Source organism: Gopherus evgoodei, unplaced genomic scaffold, assembly GCF_007399415.2.
Source record: "Gopherus evgoodei ecotype Sinaloan lineage unplaced genomic scaffold, rGopEvg1_v1.p scaffold_57_arrow_ctg1, whole genome shotgun sequence".
Classification (NCBI taxonomy): Eukaryota; Metazoa; Chordata; order Testudines; family Testudinidae; genus Gopherus; species Gopherus evgoodei.
Genome location: NW_022060078.1, coordinates 558,345 through 577,855, shown reverse-complemented (window position 1 = coordinate 577,855; position 19,511 = coordinate 558,345). Strand labels below are relative to the sequence as shown.

The 19,511-nt window shown below is 58.1% G+C and overlaps 2 protein-coding genes across 2 annotated transcripts; both read left to right on the top strand.

Moving 5' to 3' along the window:
• The first annotated feature begins 117 nt into the window (after positions 1-117).
• On the top strand, positions 118-4,716 carry EBP (EBP cholestenol delta-isomerase). Its single transcript, XM_030547335.1, has 5 exons — positions 118-215; positions 387-725; positions 1,432-1,468; positions 3,605-3,735; positions 3,988-4,716. Exons 2-5 carry the CDS (start codon positions 410-412, stop codon positions 4,197-4,199), a joined length of 696 nt encoding a protein of 231 aa, XP_030403195.1. The 5' UTR covers positions 118-215; positions 387-409; the 3' UTR covers positions 4,200-4,716.
• Positions 4,717-7,805: 3,089 nt separating this feature from the next.
• Positions 7,806-18,662, top strand: TBC1D25 (TBC1 domain family member 25). Its single transcript, XM_030547300.1, has 6 exons — positions 7,806-8,246; positions 8,400-8,509; positions 9,249-9,403; positions 9,536-9,660; positions 10,063-10,251; positions 10,681-18,662. Exons 1-6 carry the CDS (start codon positions 8,136-8,138, stop codon positions 12,100-12,102), a joined length of 2,112 nt encoding a protein of 703 aa, XP_030403160.1. The 5' UTR covers positions 7,806-8,135; the 3' UTR covers positions 12,103-18,662.
• The last annotated feature ends 849 nt before the right edge of the window (positions 18,663-19,511 follow it).

Genomic DNA, 19,511 nt, shown 5'->3' with positions numbered 1-19,511 from the left:
CCCGCCCACCAGCGGCTTGGCCTCCCATTGGCCGCGAAAAAAAAGGCCCGCGGACCAACGGGCGGGCGCATCGAGCTGAAGCGGTGGCCAAGGAGCGCGCTCATTGGTCGCGGGGGCGGGGCTTAGCGGTGCAGGTGGCCGGGCAGGGAGGCGCCGACTTCAGACTGCGGCCAGAGGGCAGCGGCGTCGGGTCTGGGGCGGGAGGCGCTGAGCGGGTGAGGGGCTGGCAGGGGGGCTGCGCGCAGTGACGTACGCCCCCCCGGGGGTCCCGCTCCCAGTCCAGCTGGGGGTGGATCTGCCCCCCCCGCCAATCCGGGTCGGAGTCCCCCCCAGAGGGGAAAGTCCCCGGATCCCCTTCCTGACACCAGCTCTTTTTTCCGTTGCAGTGGGAGTCCCTGTCTTGCCTGCCATGGGGCTGGAGGCCGAGCCCCTCGCTGCCCCCCACCCTTACTGGCCGCGGGACCTGGAGATCGGGCGCTACGTCCCCAACGACCGCCCCACCTGGCACAGCCTGGCTTTCCTCTTCTCCGTCTCGGCGGCCCTGCTGGCGCTCACCTGGCGGGCTGCCGGCTGGCGGGGGTGGATGGGGGCGCCCATGAGGCCCGGGCGACGCCTGGCCCTCTGCTGGTTCGCCATCTGCGGCTTCATCCATGGCGTGATTGAGGGCTGGTTCAGCCTCTACCACATGGATATACCAGGGGACCAGTCCTTCCTCTCCCAGCTGTGTAAGACCTGGGAACCAGGACTCCTGGGTTCTTTGGGTGGGGGATGGAGTCTGGTGGGTTAGAGCGGGGGGCTGGGAGCCAGGACTCCTGGGTTCTTTCCCTGGCTCTGGGAGGGTTGTGAGGTCTAGTAGGTGGAGCAAAGGTGCTGGGAGCTAGGACTCCTGGGTTCGTTGGCTGGGGGATGGAGTCTGGTGGATTAGACTGATGGCGGGGGGCTCAGAGCCAGGACTCTTGGGTTCTTTCCCTACCTCTGAGAGGGGAGTGGAGTCTAATGATTAGAGCAGGAGAGGCTGGGTGTCTGGACTCCTGGGTTCTAGCCCATCTGAGGGGAGCCCTGACAGGAGCTGTTTGCCAGTGTAATGTGAGGAAAGGAAATCCGCTAGACAGGTTACCTGCCCTCCAGGGAAATCCCCTTCCCGAGAGAAGGGACGGGAGCCCATGAAATTGGATGCTGGGAAGAACTATGGATCCTTGTAGAAACAGTTCCAGAAGTTCCACTGCTCCTAGCTGGGAGCAGGAGGAGGAATCTATGGAAATTCCCAGCCCAAAAACTTTGTGAAAATCTACTGGGTATTAGAATATTTCCTCCCTTGTTTCAAAACCTCCCCATGTTCCTCTCTCCGGTTCCATAAAATGATTAATTTGATTCGTTCTTTTTGACCGACGAGCAACCGTTTAATCTGAATCTCCTTGTTTTCACCTCCAGGGAAGGAGTACGCCAAAGGAGACAGCCGATACGTCATGTGAGTTTTAGCCTTTGTGTGTCCCATTTCCCCTCCTTCCCTTTTTCTGATTCCTCCCCACCCACCCACCACAATCCACTGGCATCTGCCCAAAATCCACCTGGAAATTTTGGAATAGATCAGCTGCAGCCTTCAAAAAACCCATCAGGTTTTACACATGCCTGCTAGCTCAGCGCAAGCAAACAGTATGTGGTTTAATATGACTAAATGCAAATGCATCCCTCCAGGAACAAAACACACAGGCAATGTGTGCAGGATAGGGGGGCGGACTCTGGCTTGAACAAAGATTTGGAGGTCATGGGGGACAGTCGGCTGAATGGGGGCTCCTGGTGCGACGCTGGGGCCAAAAGAGCGAAGGCCATCCTGGGATGTGTAAATGGGGATCAGGAGGTGGAACACAGAGAGGATTTTCCCCTCTGGATTTAACTCGGATGCCACCGCTGCTGGGATCCTGCGTCCTGTTCTGGTGGCCAGAACTCTAGAAGGACGTTGCTCAATCAGGGAGGTATCAGAGAAGTGCCTTGAGAATGATTCAGGGATTAGAAACCCTGCCTTGGTGTGAGAGACTCCCGGAGCTGCAGCTATTGAGCTGAACAAAGAGACGGCTGAAGGGTGATTGGATCCCAGTCGTATCTACGCAGGGAACAAGCATTTGATAATGGGCGCTTGATGTAGCAGAGGAAGGTCAAACCTGATCCGATGGCTTGAAGTCCACAGCAGCCATCGGCAGAGCAAGACCCTCACTTTCTTGGCTCTTCACTTTAGTCGAAGCTAGACCAATTCCGGGTGACCACCCCTTGCCTTCATTGCGTTATTCCCAGCAAACGACAGGCTAGATAATAGAATATCAGGATTGGACGGGACCTTGAGGTCATCTAGTCCAACCCCCTACTCAAAGCAGGACCAGTTCCCAACTAAATCATCCCAGCCAGGGCTTCGTCAAACCTGACCTTAAAAACTCCTAAGGAAGGAGATTCCACCACCTCCCTAGGGAACCCAGTCCAGTGCTTCACCACCCTCCTAGTGAAATAGTGTTTCCTAATATCCAACCTAGACCTCCCCCACTGCAACTTGAGACCATTGCTCCTTGTTCTGTCATCTGCCACCACTGAGAACAGCGGAGCTCCAGCCTCTTTGGAAACCCCCTTCAGGTAGTTGAAAGCAGCCATCAAATCCTCCCTCATTCTTCTCTTCTGCAGACTAAAGAATCCCAGTTCCCTGATCATTTTTGTTGCCCTCCGCTGGACTCTTTCCAATTTTTCCACATCCTTTTTGTAGTGTGGGGCCCAAAACTGGACACAGTACTCCAGGGCTACATGTTTTCTCCTCGGAGATTAATAACACACAACTCTTCGGAAGCAAGCTCCTTTTAGCCGTAAGGCAGGAGCGCTGCGGGGAAAAGAGCCAAAGAAGCAACATGTAAATCGACCAGAGATCTTGCTGCCCGCAACTCCAAGCTGGGGTGGTGTCAGTCTAAAGATTGGCCCCCCAATTCCCTCCGCGATCTCAGGGTGAAGTTCTGAAGGCTGAGTCTGTGGGGCAGGGGTGATGTTGCTGTCCCCACCCACTTGTCCCCCACACATCCTGGGAATTTAGCTTGCCAGGTCCCAAAAGATCAGCTGGGTTTGCTGCGTCGTGCCATGACCTTTTCACAGCCATGCTGCTCGTGGGTTCGTAGATTCCAGGGGCAGAAGGGGCCATTGTGATCAGCACGTCCAACTTCCCGGACAACAGAGACTAGAGAACCTGCCCTGTCATGCCAGGTGCTGCACGGACCCACCTCTGAGAGCAGGGCCCCCACTGGGCACTACATAACCCCCCCACCCCACCAACTGCTAGATCGGGGCCCCTGTCCCTGCACAGCCCCTCCCAGAGGGAGATCACAGCCCTTGTCATGCTGGGTGCTGCTTGGAGCCCCCCGCATTGTGCCTGGCACCACACAGACCCCCTCCCCCCACTGAGACCCCAAAGATCTTCCAGTCTAAACACACCCAGGCAGGACCATTCTCCTCATGGTATGGCTGGGGAAACTGAGGCCAGTGAGATGCGAGCTGAGACACATGGTTGGCTGGGAGGGATGGGGGGGGCGCTTAGAAATTGGGTTAACCCTTTGGTGCCTCTCTCCTTTGTCTGCAGAGAGGACAACTTCACTGTGTGCATGGAGACCATCACTGCCTGGGCGTGGGGCCCGCTGAGCCTCTGGACCGTGGTGGCCTTCCTCCAGCGTCAGCCCCACCGCTACGTCCTGCAGCTGGTGGTGTCTCTGGGTAAGGACGGCTGGATGCCTGAGTCCCCTCTCTGGCTTGGGGAGGGGGGTCTAGTGGTTAGAACTGGAGGGGCTGGGAGGCAGGACTCCTGTGTTCTCTCCCTGGGTGTAGAATGGCCAGGGGCCGATGGTCAAAGGTCCCAGATCAGCTTCATCTTGACCTAGCCTGGACCCCAGATGCCCCCTGATCTTTCCATGACCCTTGGATTCCCCTCGATGTGACCCCTTGAGCTTTCTTCCCCACCTGCAACAGGCCAGCTGTATGGCGACGTCCTGTACTTCTACACTGAGTACCGGGAGGGCTTCGCCCACAGCGAGATGTGGCACCCGCTCTACTTCTGGTTCTACTTTGTCTTCATGAATGCCCTGTGGATCATCATCCCCTCCATCCTCCTCCTCGACGCCTGGGGGCACCTGAGCGCTGCCCAGAGGGCGCTGGACTCTGTCAAGGCCAAGAGACACTGATGCCTCACTCCTCCCTTTCACCCAGGATGGGGGTATCTGGCACAAAACTGCCCTGGGGGGGCTGAAGAATGAATGATGCTCAGGGATTGGCATGCGCAGGACTCTCCCTGGCTCTGGGAGGGGAGTGGGGTCCAGTGGGCTAGAGCTGGGGGGGCTGGGAGCCAGGACGTCTTGACTCTTTTCCCAGCATCTGTGAGCGACATTCAAGTTTCTCCAAGCCGCCTTTACCTGCCGGCCTGGGGGGGAGGGACGGGTGAGGGGAGGAGGAGATCGCTAGCAGGGGTGGGGGAGATGCCTGCCTCTCTATGACTTGTTATCCTAGCACCCCTTCCTCCGCCAAACCCTCCCTGCTCCCATAACCAAAGCTCCGACCCCATTTTGGTGTGCCACTGACAATGACTCCCTTTGCCTCCTGACTGGCTGCAGGGTGGGGGATGCTGGGACCTCAAGTGCCTCCGGTGGAGAGGGCCAATCAGCTTGTTTTAATAAACACATGTATGTACTCCTTTGCCTTCCAGCAGCTGTCTTTGTCTGCCGGTGGCACCGTGCTGCTAGGACAGAAGGAGTTATACAGCAGGTCATACCAGCTGATCCCGAGGGTCCCTCCTGGGCTGGGATGCTTTAGAGAGGAGATGGAGGGGCCCTGATTAAAATCATGACCAGGAACAAGGGAGAGTGGGACCTTCTCCGAGAGAGGTGAATTCCAAAAGGATCAATGGAAATACTTTTTCCCTTAGCAGGGGATTGCACTCTCCATCTAAGGCTACGTCTAGACTACCCGCCGTATCAACGGGTTAAAATCGATTGCTCGGGGATCGATATATCGTGTCTCATCTAGACGCGATATATCGATCCCCGAGCGCGCTTATATTGATTCTGGATCTCCACCAACCCCAACGGAGTTGCAGAATCGACAGGGGGAGCCGCGGACATTGATCCCGCGCGGTGAGGACGGGTGAGTAATCCGATCTTAGATATTTGACTTCAGCTACGTTATTCACGTAGCTGAAGTTGCGTATCTAAGATCGATTTCCCCCTGTAGTGTGGACCAGCCCTCATTAACCTGTGTCCCACTCCCAGTCCCCTGGCCGGGGGCTGGAGGGGAGCCGGTGCCCTCTAGAGGAGAAAGGCCCCATACCTCAGTCCCCTGCCCTGGGGCCGGATGGGAGCCAGCACCCCCTAGAAGGGAAAGGCCCTGTGCCCCATTCCCTGCCCCCTGGAGCCAGCTAGTCCCCTGCTTGGGACCAGATGGGAGCTGGCGCCCCCTAGAGGGGAAGGCCCCATTTCCAATGCAGTGTTCACTGGGTTGGGCACGGTGGGATTCTGCCTGCCTGTAGGAAAGCTCCACCCCCTTAATGGAGGGGCAGGGCCATGGAGCCCATAAAACACCTGATTCTGGGGACAGTTAATGACAATGCAGGGAAGGGAACAAGCGTCAGAGATGTAACACGTGGAGCAGGGAACCCCAGATGGGAAGGAGCTGGTGGGTGGATTCCCCAGGACAGGTTCTACGCCCCAGCTTTTAAACGGCCCCTTGGAGGAGCCCGATCAGTGGGCCAGCCCGTGCCCTAGGGGTCCCACTTGGGCTGCAGGCAGGGGCCTCACGACTGAGCCTCTGGCCTCCGGCTTCATCCTGTGAGTCCACCTGAGCCAGACGCACAGCGCTGGGATCCAGGCATCGCAGCCAGGATTTGCAGGGACCCTGGGCAGCCTTGCCAAACCGAGCAGGGGGGTTATGACACACGCCGGCCCTCCCCTCGGGCAAGCCACCGTGGGCTCCATTTCTGACCCTGTCTCTCGCTCCGTCCGGATCTGTGTCTCCCCGAGCCAGGCCCCTCTGGGTCCATTGCCCGGCTCCTGCAGAGCCTGCTCAGTCCCAAGCTGCCCCCTGCGGTGACCCTGGGTGGGGCTCCCAGAGCAGCTTGTTCCCCCCCCCGCGTGGAGCAGCTCAAAGTACGGAGGGAAACTGAGGCAGGGGCCTGACAGCTCCGGGCTGGGCGGAAAAGGCCCCAGGGCCGCAGCGCAGCGTCTCCCCGCTGAGCCTGGGGCTCCTGCTCCGGCTGCCTCATTCCAGGGCCGGGCCCGGGCGGTCGGACGAGCTCTGCAGCGGGACCCTCGGGACTCGGCCCGCGCCTGCGGCCGCTGGAAGGAAACATCCGGCTCCCTGGAGCTGCGGGCGGATGTTGTTTTCACCAGTTGGGAGACGTTACTTCCGGTTGACCCGGATGCTGTTTTCTCTGTCTGGGCGGTTATTTCCGCTTAACCCGGATGTTGCTGTCCCTGTTTGTACGTCTATTTCCGGTTGGCCCGGATGTTGTTTTCACCAGCTGGGAGGCGTTACTTCCGATTGACCCGGATGTTGTTTTCTCTGTCTGGGCGGTTATTTCCGCTTAACCCGGATGTTGCTGTCTCTGCTTGTACGTCTATTTCCGGTTGGCCCGGATGTTGTTTTCCTTGGCTGTGCAGTTATTTCCGGTTGACCCGGATGTTTTCAGCGGTTGGGGGCTGTTTCCGGTTGGCCGGGCCGCTATTTCCCCAGTGAGGGGCTTGTCCGGGCAGTGATTGCCTTGGTTACGCGTTTTCCAGTTAACCCGGATGTTGTTTCCCATGGTCGGGAGGCTATTTCCGGTTAACCCCGGACGTGAATCCTTGTCCCGCGGCGGGGAGGGGTCCGGCTTTTCCCGTCTTTCCCCCTCCCCACTTCGGCTTTGACGAGGCTATGACGTCAACGCCTGAGCTGAGGCCTCCAAGCCGGAAGCGGAAGTAGCGGCGGGGTCACGTGAGCCCCCCCCCAATCCCCACCTGACGTCACCGCCCGCCCGGCGCGAGCCGGCTTCTACCCGCCGCGGCGCGAGGCCTCCCCCCAGGGGCGGGGCCGTAACGGTGCCGTCCGGCGCGAGGCTCCTCCCCCTCTCCGCCCCCGACCCCCGCGGAACCGGCCGGGGGCCGGGATGGCGGCGGCGGCGGCGGCGGGGGGCGGGCCCCGGGAGGAGGAGGAGGAGCGGGAGGTGGTGCGGGTCCGGGTCAAGGTGAGAGGTCAGGGGTCACGGCGGGGTCAGGGGTCACATGCGGCGGGGGGAGGGGCGCAGTGAGTGGGACCCTCCTACAGGGCGTGGTGCTGGCGAGAGCAAAGAGGGGTCGGGATCGGGCCATGAGGAGGGAGCCAGAGTGGGGTCTCCCCCTCCCCCACCCAGAGCCGAAAGAGAACCCAGGAGTCCTGGCTCCCAGCCCCCCCCCCGCTCTAACCACCAGCCCCTATTCCCCTCCCAGAGCTGGGGAGAGAACCCAGGAGTCCTGGCTCCCAGCCCCCCCCCCGCTCTAACCACCAGCCCCTATTCCCCTCCCAGAGCCGGGGAGAGAACCCAGGAGTCCTGGCTCCCAGCCCCTCCCCCCCCCCGCTCTAACCACCAGACCCCACTCCTCCCCCAGAGCCGGGGAGAGAACCCAGGAGTCCTGTTCCCAACCCCCACCCAGCTCTCACCACCAGCCCCACTCCCCTCCCAGAGCCAGGGAGAGAACCCAGGAGTCCGGGCTCTCAGCCCCCCCCCCGCTCTAACCACCAGCCCCCACTCCTCTCCCAGAGCTGGGGAGAGAACCCAGGAGTCCGGGATCTCAGCCCCCCCCCCCCCCTGCTCTAACCACCAGCGCCTGCTCCCCTCCCAGAACCGGGGAGAGACCCCAGGAGTCTTGCTTGTTCTTGTGCCCTCTACGCCACACCCTTATTGCCCCCGACAAACCCTCCTTGCCTTCACTGACTGTGTCAGAGCGAGAACAGAACAGGGGACGCGACCCAGTGTCCCTTTCCCCTCCTGCGTTAGCGGATGCCTGCATCTCGTCCTCCGGCCTCCCCCCCGGGTGGCTGCGTGGAGGCCAGGAGATCTGGGGCGAGGCACCTGCTAAGGAAGGGGAAGAAACGCACAGGAAGTCAGACCTCCCATGGCCAGCAAGGAGAGAGGATTTCAGTGTGAAAGAGCACAGCAAAACTGCCCTTCCCCTGTGTCCGTGGAGATCTCCATCCGAAACACGGGAGGATCTGTGCAGCGCAGGGCGGGTGGGGAATGAGCCAGGGCCTTTCCCCTCTAGGGGGCACTGGCTCCCCCTTGGGCACCAGGATGGGGGACTGGCAGGCTCGGGGGATGGGGAATGGGGCACGGGGCTTGTCCCCACTTGAGGGCGCTCACTCCAGTCCTGTCTCCCCAGAAGCGTGAGGGATTCCTGCAGCCCGAGTTCCGCACCTTTGCCGTTGATCCCCAGATCACCTCGCTGGATGTCCTCCAGCACATCCTCATCCGCGCCTTCGACCTCAATGGGTGAGTCCCACCCCAGCCGCCAGGGACCTTTGCCCAGCGTTGGTTAGACTGGGGGGAGATGGGAGCCAGGACTTCCGGGTTCTCTCCCCGGCTCTGGGAAGGGAGTGGGGTCTAGTGGTTAGAGCGGGGGGTTGGGGAGGCTGGGAGCTAGGATTCCTGGATTCTCTCCTGGTTCTGGGAGGGGAGCCAGGGTCTAGTGGTTAGAGTTGGGAGCCAGGACTCCTGGGTTCTCTCCCCAGTGCTGCTATTTATGGGGTTGCCAGGGAGTTAAATCCTGACTGAGGACGGAGCTAGTGAAGAATTTGAGGCTGTTGGGAGCCAAGGGACAAAGAGGAGATTTGGGGGACAGATGAGCTCATTCGGTCTGAAGAGCTAATGGGAAACCCTGTGAAAGGAGGGAAGGCAGGGGGGCCGGAATGGCTGGTGAAGGACCCCTAGAGAGTAGTGGGGGGTTCTGTATGGTTGAGGGATGCCTCCCGTTGGGGTCCTTCATCATGGCTGACAGCAAACCTAACGAGGCAGGGGAGGTTCTGTGTAGCCAGTGGAGGACCTCAAAGGGGTATGTGTCCTTACAGCCAATGGGAGACCCCAAGGGAGCAGTGGGAGGTTCCGTGTGGTGACAGAGAGAGTGTGGAGTTCTGTACTGACGGGGGGGCCCGAGGTGCCGGGAGGGGACACGCTGTGCCTGGGGTGATGTTGTCCTGCGTGCATTGGAGTCAGTCACCTCCATCTCCCCCAGGAAGAAGAACTTTGGGATCAGCTATCTGGGCCAGGAGAAGCAGGGCCAGGAGACGTACCTGTCGCTGCTGTCGGACTGGGACCTGGCCACGGCCTTCGCCAGCGCCTCCAAGCCCTACCTGCAGCTCCTCCTAGACATCAAGCCTTCGGAAGACAGTGAGTCACTCTGGCAGGGCTAGGGACCCAGGAGTCCTGGCTGCCACCCCCCCGGGCTCTAACCGCCAGACCCCACTGCCCTTCCAGAGCCAGGGAACAGACCTTGCTAACTGTCATGTGCTGCTCTCTCAGGCCCCCTGCTGGAGGACTGGGACATCATCAGCCCCAAAGATGTGATCAGCACTGATCTGCTCCTGGTGGAGAAGCGGTCCCTGGCGGCGGCCGCCCTGCCTTTCACCCAGACCATCATCTCCCAGGTGGGTCGAGAGGGGAAGGGGAGGAGGATGGTTCAGGTAGGAAGCACCCTAAACTACGTGGGTGGAACAGAGTTCAGAAGAGAACCCAGGAGTCCTGGTTCCCTCCCCCCAACCCCCTGTTTTAACACACTAGACCCCACTCCCCTCCCAGAGCTGGAGGTAGAACCCCGGAGTCCTGACTCCCGCTCTCCTGCCTGCTCTTCCTGGTAGCTGGGCACAGCTCTGTTGTCCCAGTGCTGGGATCATTGTGGTCCAATGAAGTCTCCTACTGCCTTGACCTCCCCTGCCTGCTCCCGTGCCTCAGTTTCCCCCCATACAGTGGGGAGGATCCTGCCTGCTCCCGGCATCCACCATGCCTTGCGCTGAGCAGGACTTGGTCAGTGACCACGTCTCTCTGCCTAGGTGGGCAGGACGCTGTCGAAGGTCCAGCAGGCTCTGAGCTGGTCTTATGGGGAGGACGTGAAGCCGTTCAAACCGCCGCTGAGTGACTCTGAGTTCCACACCTACCTGAACCATGAGGGGCAGCTGAATCGGCCCGAGGAGCTGCGGCTGCGCATCTACCATGGCGGCGTGGAGCCCTCGCTGCGCAAAGTGAGTCTCTGCGGAGTGGGGCTGGGAGCCCGGACTCCTGGGTTCTCTCTCCGGCTCTGGGAGAGGAGTGGGGTCTCCTGAGTTCTCTCTAGCTCTGGGAGGGGAGTGGGAGCTAGTGGTTAGAGCGGGGGGGCTGGGAGCCAGGACTCCTGGGGTCTCTCCCTGGCTCTGGGAAATGGGATACCAGGGGTAGTGGAGATGGGATGTCAGGAGGTGCTTAGCCATGGAGGAGAGATGTCGGGGTGCGTGGCACAAAGGGGCATAGCATGCCTGGTTATGTGGGACAATGCCCGGTGCTGAGACCCCTCTCTGCCCCCCAAGTCACGATGGGATGCTGGGAGAGGCAGGGCATGTCAGAGGCAGCGTGATGGGACGCTGAGAGGTGGCGGGAAGATGCCGGGCGTTGAAGCTCCTCTCTCTGCCCCCCAGGTGGTGTGGCGCTACCTGCTGAACGTCTACCCGGACGGGCTGACGGGCCAGGAGCGCATGAACTACATGAAGCGCAAGACGCGGGAGTACGACCAGCTAAAGGGCCAGTGGGTGGAGCGGGCCAGCCCCGAAGACCTGGACTTCATCCGCAGCAACGTCCTCAAAGACGTTCTCCGCACGGACCGCACCCACCCCTACTACGCCGGCTCGGAGGACAACCCGCACCTGACTGCCCTTCACGACCTGCTGACCACCTACGCCGTCACCCACCCGCAGATCTCCTACTGCCAGGGCATGAGCGACATCGCCTCGCCCATCCTGGCCGTCATGGACAACGAGGCACACGCCTTCATCTGCTTCTGCGGCATCATGAAGCGCCTGGAAGGCAACTTCCAGGTGGACGGCGAGGTGATGTCCCTCAAGTTCTCTCACCTCAAGCTCCTACTCCAGTACTCGGATCCTGAGTTCTACGCCTACCTCCTCTCCCGAGGTGCTGACGACTTCTTCTTCTGCTACCGCTGGCTGCTGCTGGAGCTGAAACGGGAGTTTGCCTTTGAGGACGCCTTGCGGATGCTGGAGATAACCTGGAGCTCCTTGCCACCAGATCCTCCAGAGAAGGAGGTGGAGCTGGTGGGGCCACCGGCCAGGCTCAGTGAGAGCGGCCAGCCTGTCCGCCAGCGCCACATGCTGCGGCCCACCTGTAGCTTCGAAGCGACTGGGGACCAGCCTTGCTTGGAGGAGTCCGGAGCCCGGCTCTCCTTGGAGGATCCCGGAGATCGGCCTTGTTTGGAGCAGAAGACCTTATTGAAGCAATCCAGCTTTGGAGAATTCATGTACTACAGCGCTCGTGATGACAGCTCCGAGGAAGAGCCTTCGCTGAGATCCCAGCGCTCTATGGAGGAAGAGGAGGACTTCTGCAGCGAGCAGGACCCCTTGCTCCAGCTCCCGGCCATGACCAAGTCTTTCTCCGCCCCGTCTCTCCGGCTCCTGACCCCGCCTACGCCCTCCGGAGACTCCCCCTCCTCCCGCTCCCCCCTCCCCGGCAGCGAGAACAGCGAGAGCCTGCCAGAGGAAAAGGGAGATTTGGCAGGTGACACGCCATCCTCCTCACCCAGCAGCCCCCTCCCCGCCGCCCTGTCCCCAGCCACGGTGAGCTTACCTCCACCACAGGAGTTTGGCAAAGGCAACCCCTTTATGCTCTTCCTCTGCCTGGCCATCCTTCTGGAGCATCGGGACCACATCATGAAGAACAACATGGACTACAACGAGCTGGCCATGCACTTCGACCGCCTGGTGCGCCGGCACAATCTGGCCAAGGTGCTGCACCGGGCCAAAGCCCTCTTCGCTGACTACCTGCAGTCCGAAGTCTGGGACTCAGAGGAGGGGGACGAGGCAGCCGCAGAGTCCCCAGCTGTCTCGTGACACCCCGCCCCCCCCACTCTCCCACCACTCCCCGTTCTGGTGGCCTCCTTGAGACTCATCACAGGTCAGCCAGGAGGGACTCCTTGCTCTGGATCCTCTCTCTTCCCCCTGGATCTAATGGTCTCCTTGGAAGATCCTTTGTGGACCAACCAGGATCTCTCCCCCCATGGGATCCCCTCCCTCCATGCCCCTGCAGATCTAATGATCTCCCTGGAACATTCTTCATGAACCAACCAGGATCTGCCCTTTCCATTGGCATCCTCTCTAATTTCAACTATCTCCTTGGAAGATCCATCAGAGACCAACTAGAATATCTCCCTCCCTGGTAGATCCCCTTCAAACACCCCCTGGATTTAATGTTCTCCTTGGAAGATCCTTCATGGACCTAACAGGATCTGGCCTTCCCAGTGGGTTCCCCTCTGACCATCCCCTTCTGACTCCAGTGATCCTTTTGGAAGATCCATCCCCTTGGAAGATCCTTCAGAGACCCAACCAGGATCGGCCACTTGGACTCCGGTGCCTTTTTCTTTTATGTGCATTAGCGGATCCGGTTTTTAGTTTCTCTGCCTGCTGCGGCTGCAGCCTCTGACAGCGTCGCTGCCCAAAGCTGGGGAGCACTCCCAGCTCCCGGCCCCAGATATTCAGATGCTACGTGGAGTGTTAAGACTCTTGACTGCTGGGATGTACGTGCACTTTTCTGTTCCACTTTTCACTGGCCCATAACTTGCCCGGTTCCCTTTTAAACCAAGTTGCCCCATCGTGGTATATTTCCTCCTCCCATGAAGAGATCAAGTGGAATTTATTCATCGCTTTGAAGGAAGACCAGACCTCAGCTCCCATGATGCAAAAGGGCAGGAATCCGGGATGCTAGGGGATCAAACAACGTGTGATCTCTACTGGCTTGCCACTTTCGTTCAGTAGCCGTTTTCCTGGGCAAACGGACCCCAGTGGCTCCCCCAATTTGCTCAGATGTAAAACTAACCAGAGCTCTTCGATCAGCCGAATCTTTCTGTTCCTGGTTTTAACGAGAGATCAGCTGTTGATAGAAGCAAGACCTGCCCTCATGTGGCTTGACTTCTGGGGCAGGAGCCGTATCAGTGAGGAGAGGGGCGAGGTGGAGGTATCGCAAACAAAACCATTTCCGTTGATCGCACCTCATCGCGCTGTGTTAGAGTTGGCTCTGGCGTGTGATCTGCTGATGGCCTGTCCAGAAGCAGGTTCCGATCTCGGCTGGGCCAGCATCAGTCTGGAGCTTCTCTGGACGCTGCCGAGATCGGAGCCTCGCTCGTTTCTATGACACAGGCTCGGAAGCGGTGCCTGGCCTGCATCAGCCGCGCCAATCTGGGAATTTCTGCAGACGAAGACATCTTCCGAACATCCTCTTTTTCCCTTCGTGTCCACCTGCAGTTGAGCAGGGCTTGATCAGCTGGGATCTACCCCTGATGCCTTTTTGTTTCAGTAGCATCCGTCTGCATTGGCCTTATCTTAGCTCAGAGACCCACCTCCTACATCAGCATCTGTGTTGGATTGCCTGGCTCAAGACAGCTACGGATATTTCCCCTCTCCGGATATCTGCCCCTCCTATTGTCCCAGATCTGGGCTCTTTGTACGAAGTCTGATATGAATCCCTTAATGCAGCCACGTGGGGTTTAGAGTCTCTAAGGCAGACGAAGCAGAGAGCTGGCTGTGCCATAGCAGAGAAGGGGATTTTCTCTAGGTCCTATTGGAAAAACAAACAACAACAAGGGGAAACGTGCCTGCTCCAGTTCCTGTAAGGGAGCAGCCTGGCCACTAGAGGGCACTGATAACTCACCAGAAATCAACCTACCTCTGGGCTTTGCAGATCTGAGTTCTCTATCCCAGGGCAGCCCTGGGTTGTGAGGTCCGCCAGGATCTAAGTAGGGATGGGGAGAGAAACCGGACGTCCCCGTGGTGTCAGTTCAGGGGGAATCTTTCTGGTAATCTGGTGGATCGCCAGAGAGTTGGTACGTAGCCCTGTTACCGGAGGGACCGGCAGGCAGAGCTCGGATTGGCAGGCATCTCGGGGGGGGGGAGTGTATCCGGCGTGTGGGAAGTCCCGAGGGTTTGACCTGCCCAGAGCCTGCACTGGTGGGGCCCCTGTCGCCCACCCAGAGCTCCTACGCACCTGCCCCCCCCCGCCTCCCCAAACTTGCCATGTCTGGGGAGAGAAATTGATTACGACTTGGTGTTGTAACTGACCATCGGTGGCAGTAGGTGATGCTTCTCTCAGCTGACGTGCAGGGGGCTGTCGGCCGTGGGGCGGAGGCAGAGGGGACTGGCCCCTCCCACCAGATTAGCTTCCCCCTTAATTACAACTCACAGCTAGTCAACTGTAGCAGCCCTGCCTTGGTCAGTGTCACACCCCTTGCCTGGCCCAGCTGTAACTGACTAGCCACAGGAGCAGTCTTGCGACCCTGGGCTCGCCAGCGTCCCATTAGGTGCGACTGGCCACGAGCCCGATCGAGACGTCAGTGGCCCCTGCTAAAGGCCATTCAATTCTCGGCCGCTTGTCTCCTTGCGAGCAAGCCTGACTGGCTTGACTCCCTGGCGCTCTCCATTTATTGTGCTCGAGGGGATTTTTCACATTTGACCCACGTCGGTATCTTCTCGCCTTTGGCTACCTCCGAAAAGCAGTGGCTTTAAAACACCATGTTCTTCCTTGTTCCGCGGACCCTTCCCTCGTCCCGGCAGGGAGTTGGACACAGTTACAGGGAAGGGAGCCACTTGGGCTCTACCCTGGATCGCGCATAGGCCAAATCTTAAAATCAGGTTCCAGAGCTTCCCAGTGGGAGCGAGGGGCAGGGGTGGGCAGTTATAGGGTTGCTAGGCAGCAGTGAGGCTCTGTGGGAACAGGGGTGCCCAGGGGGTCGCCTCTCAGATCCAGGGGCATTTACCTCCCCATCTGTTGTTGGCTTCAGCGTCTTGCCGACGCCAGGAAGGCGCCTGACTCCAGTGTCCAGCAGAATGAACGCAGCACATGCTCCCCCTACAGCCTATTGCGGGAGAGTGTGATGGGCTGACCCCAGTGGGTGGTGTGCTCCTTGATAGCCCATGGGGGGCGATAGCGATCACTCTCCTCCACCCTTCCCGTGCCCCCCGGGCAGCCCCACAATAGCTTAGCCCCGAACAAACACACACCAAGCCCTGCCCTGCTACTTTGGGGCTAGATCAAACCTGCTCCAGCGGGATGCTTCCTCCGGAGCTCCCAGCGTGAGGAAACAAGGAAGCCGCCGGTGTGTCTCTGACAACTCTGGTGATTTGTGCCGCTTCCTTTGAACAGGCAGGGGGTTCTTGGATTTCACCGCTGGAGGAGGGTCAAACTCAAATCTCGTGGACACTTGTGACTTAAAACACCTCCATCCTCATTGCCAAGGTTAGGATCTTCTGATTGCGGCCAAGAAACGGGGAGTCTCTTTTCCAAACCTGGCCAGAAACCAGGCCCTCGAACGAATCCTCGGTATCTGTTCCCGAGCAAGACTTGGCAGGATTGCTCGTCCCTTTCCATTTTGTCTTTCCCTACCCTCTCCTTGCTCTGGTTTTAAAAGAGGCAAATGCTCCAGTAGGGGCTCCAAAGTTACTATCTGCCTTGTCCATGAACCTGCTTGTGGTACTACCCAATATGAAAGGGTGCAGGGAGGAAAAATGTTTTCCTGTGTCAGTTAGAAAGTGCTCAAAGACCAGCTCCCCAAGTGGGAAAGTCAACAGTGTGATGCTGATTTCCACCAGCTGAGCATCCGGGGCCTATTCTTGCGTCTAGTCCATTGCATTTTTGCATCTAATCAGTTCCAGCCGCAGACCAAAATATAGTTAGGCCGGGCAAGACGTTCCACCCCGTGCCTCAGGGCTCAGATTGCTCTAGGCTGGGCTTTCAGATCCAGCGTTTATTTGCTGCACGAGGAGCTAGCTTTGGGGTGTGGTGGGTTTTTTGTAAACAGAGGGAAATTGGGGGTGTGAAACTGCAAAGAATTGTCATTGTGACTGATGCTGAGGTCCGGAAAAGAGGAAACTGCTTTGGCATTGAATGGAAACTGACCCGATTCTGATTTGCCTCTAATCTAAAGGGATTAATCTCAGCTACGCCCAGAGGGGGTGCATGCTCTTGGGGGAAGATTTGTGCCAAAGAGGTCAGGAGGGGCAGGTTGCTACCATCTCAGGCCCAGGCCCTGGAAGGTATTCAGGTGCTTAGTGCAATACCAAAATCAGAGCCAGCGTCTCTGAAGGTCTCCAAGTCTAAATAAGAGCTAGATTTTCCCCAGAGCTCAGCACCCGACGTGCTCAGCTCTTGGGAGAAATTGCATCTCTTTTAAGTTTGCCTTTGATGCATCAAAAAAAAAAAAAGTCTTTAAAGCTCCAATTTGCTCCATGGAAGTTGGTTGTCTTTGAGTTTCCGCCAACAGACGAGGCTCCAGGGGCAGGCTGGGTGCTCTGTTCCATTCCACTCGCAATCCATTCTCTGCTTCCCTGGATTTAAATGACACAAAGGACTGGCGGGTGGGAGTTTTCGAATCTGGCTCCAGCCGCGCTTTGCCTGAAAGCTGGTTCTTTTAGGTCCCCAGGGCTGCTTTTCAATCTAGATCAACTGGGCTTGGGTGAAAGCTACGAAGCCGTTTCTGGCACAGTCAGCTGGGTGTCTTGGGAGCAATGGGGGACGGTTTTCCAAGTTACTGAAACACCCTGACACCCACTCCTGTCTCCCCCAAATCCATTGGGTTGTAACTGGTGATGGCTTTATATTCTCTGGCACCTGGGACAGGTTTATCCTGAGATGTTTCCCGAACCCAGGCTGAGATCGTCTGTTGGTTTGTGGGTCTCCAGATGCCAACTTTCCCCCCAGATCTTGTTCCTTCTCACACACTGGATTCATCTTTCCTAAGAGCCTGGTTTGTCTCCTTTGGAAACTTTGCCAAATTCATCTTTGAGAGAAATGGAGGTTGGGTTGGGTTGGAAAACACCCTGTTTCGTAGGAAACACAGCTGCTGTAGAGTCTTTGCTCCACCAAAGTCAATAGAATGAGGACAGTTTGCGCTCTGACTGTCAGGCCCGATCTGGTTTTCTGCTCCCCTCGCTAAGGTTGTTGACACTTGAGATCGTTAAACCTGAAGGAATTTTGAATTGATCCAGTTTCCAGGAGGTGCTATTTCTGTTTGGGTCCACAGCTCCTGGGTAATTTCACTCCTTTGCCTAGTCAGTTTCAGCTGCTGAACTGGCAAACTCCTGGGCAACAATCCCAATTTTAAAAATCAATCCAAGGAACTGCTGATTTTTTTTCTTTCAAAATCTTTGGGGATCTCAATATTTAAAATCTGAGACATCCTAGCGCCCTGGGCGCTGGGAAATCAGATCTCCGGGTATTTTGCCGTGGGGGCTAACTTAGCAGTTGGAAATCTCAGCTGTCATTGACTGCAGGAGAATGTGAGCCCTCAGAGCCCCCCCTCCCCTTAGCGATCTGACTGATTTTTGAACTGGATCAACCCCAAATTCTTTAGTGACGTTGCCAAAAATTCCAGCGGCGTTTGCTGCTCGATCGCCCCGCTGTGCTGGGATACTGTTATTGTAGGGCCTACTGTGTTTTCCGCTTCCCGGCTTTGTGATGGGGGCCCTGTCCAAACTCCTGCTCTGCTGCTGAAATCCAGGTGCCCGTTTGATCTCTGTAGATGAGCCGCAGAAGCCAATGGTGCTGAGTTGTGAATATTTTGTTTGGTGTTCAGCCTTTCCTTATTTCGTGCTGCTCTATTTATTTTGCCAACCTTCTGGGCTGTGAAGTTTGTTTACCCGGCCAGGCTGTTTAAACAGGACAAAGGTTCTGAAACAAAGGTGGAACTCCCACTGGGTGGTGCTGAAATCAGCCACCTGGAGTCTTCTCACAGGCTTTGCTTCTTTCAGGCCTGGTGCTCTCTCAAGATCCGGGACCCTTTGAAAAAGAAACGCGGCCCTCGCACCAGGAATTGACCGAGCAACTTCTGGCTATGGACTCTCTAAAAACTGCAGTGGATTCTGGGAGGGAGGCTGGGGGAGCAGCCAGAGGAGTGGATGCAGCCAGTTAACCCTGCCTTGCGTGGCTCGAGGCATCACTTTCAAGGGGGATTGGGTGCTGCCCCCGCCAACGGTGGCGATTTTGGATTCCTCTGGGAGAAAGACCGAAGAGTTGGATTCTGCCACTGTTAACGGCCAAGCGCCTGGAGTTCTTCCCCCTTCAGGCTGCCAGCGATTCGATCTATTTCTGCCTCCCAAGCAGCTGAGTTCTCTAACCGACCAAAGGAACCCAAGGAACCAAATCTAGCTAAAGCCGCGGCGGAGGGCAGCCGGCCGGGGCGTTGGTGTGGTGACAAGGGGACCTGGCCTGGATCAGGCTAGGTTTATGGCCTCTGGGTCAGCACAGCTGTTCCATCCCCTGTATATATCCTCTGTACAGTTGGAGACCCCAGTATGTTCCTAAACCCCCACGCCCAAAGCTGGGCTTGGCGAAGGGGGTCCCGCTCGGGCATTGGAGTGAATGTGCTACAGGAATGAAAGTGGAAATAAATGGAGGAAAAAGTGGATGGTTGTGGCCAGGTTTGTTCACGGGCAGGGAAAAGAGAGAGGAGGGAGGCCCCAGGAAGGATCCAGGAGTCCTGGCCTCCAGCCCCCTCCTTCCCCTGCTCCCCGAGCTGGGGAGAGAACCCAGGAGTCCTGGCTCTCACCTCTAGGCCCCACTCCAAGAGCCTGGGAGAGAACCCTGAACCCTGGAGCATCATGTTACTCCAGTTAGAGCCAGAAGCCTTCGCTCCAGTCTGGCATCATCCCTGTGAACTGTCGAGGGGAGAGGGGGCTAGTGGTTAGAGCAGGGGGCTGGGTGCCAAGACTCCTGAGTTCTCTCCCTGGTGCCAGGATGGGAGGGGGGGTCTAGTGCGTTTGAGCAGGGGGCTGGGTTGTCTATATCACCACTGCCTTGCAATGGATGCACTCAGGACTGTGGCCATGTGTGTCATGTTCCCTGTACTGCAGTGACCTGATGGGTGATCCCCTCTCCCCCTTCTCTCTCACTTTGAGGCAGGCTGGCACATCTCCTTCCTAGAGATGCAACCTGGCCTCTGTCTGGGGGAGAATGTGCTTCTGTCTGCCTAACACCCCCTCCCCTGGGGCCATTTTTCAGATCCACCCACAGCCCCATCCTGTGTCTCCATGAAGCCTGGGGCCCCAGAGCAGTTTAATAAGAGAGTTTATCTGCTTGAGCTCAGACCCGGGGCTCCCAGGGATCCCTCCCGGCCTGCACATCTCCAGGGGCTCCCTGGGGTCTCTCCTGGCCTGGGTTGCTCCGGCTCTCTCCGTTTCTAACCCGGCTGGGGCTGAGGGTTGGCGCCTCCCCTGGAGTGGCGGCTGGGTGGCCGTGTGGTTCCGTGAGATTGGGA

What these genes read in the sequence shown, in the direction of transcription:
- EBP (XM_030547335.1), top strand. Translation starts at nt 410, where the DNA reads ATGGGGCTGGAGGCCGAGCCCCTCGCTGCCCCCCACCCTTACTGGCCG. An exon ending in GTCCTTCCTCTCCCAGCTGT is followed by an intron (nt 726 to 1,431) that starts GTAAGACCTGGG and finishes TTTCACCTCCAG; the next exon opens with GGAAGGAGTACGCCAAAGGA. An exon ending in GCAGCTGGTGGTGTCTCTGG is followed by an intron (nt 3,736 to 3,987) that starts GTAAGGACGGCT and finishes CACCTGCAACAG; the next exon opens with GCCAGCTGTATGGCGACGTC.
- TBC1D25 (XM_030547300.1), top strand. Translation starts at nt 8,136, where the DNA reads ATGGCCAGCAAGGAGAGAGGATTTCAGTGTGAAAGAGCACAGCAAAAC. An exon ending in GAGGATCTGTGCAGCGCAGG is followed by an intron (nt 8,247 to 8,399) that starts GCGGGTGGGGAA and finishes CTGTCTCCCCAG; the next exon opens with AAGCGTGAGGGATTCCTGCA. An exon ending in TGGAGCCCTCGCTGCGCAAA is followed by an intron (nt 10,252 to 10,680) that starts GTGAGTCTCTGC and finishes TCTGCCCCCCAG; the next exon opens with GTGGTGTGGCGCTACCTGCT.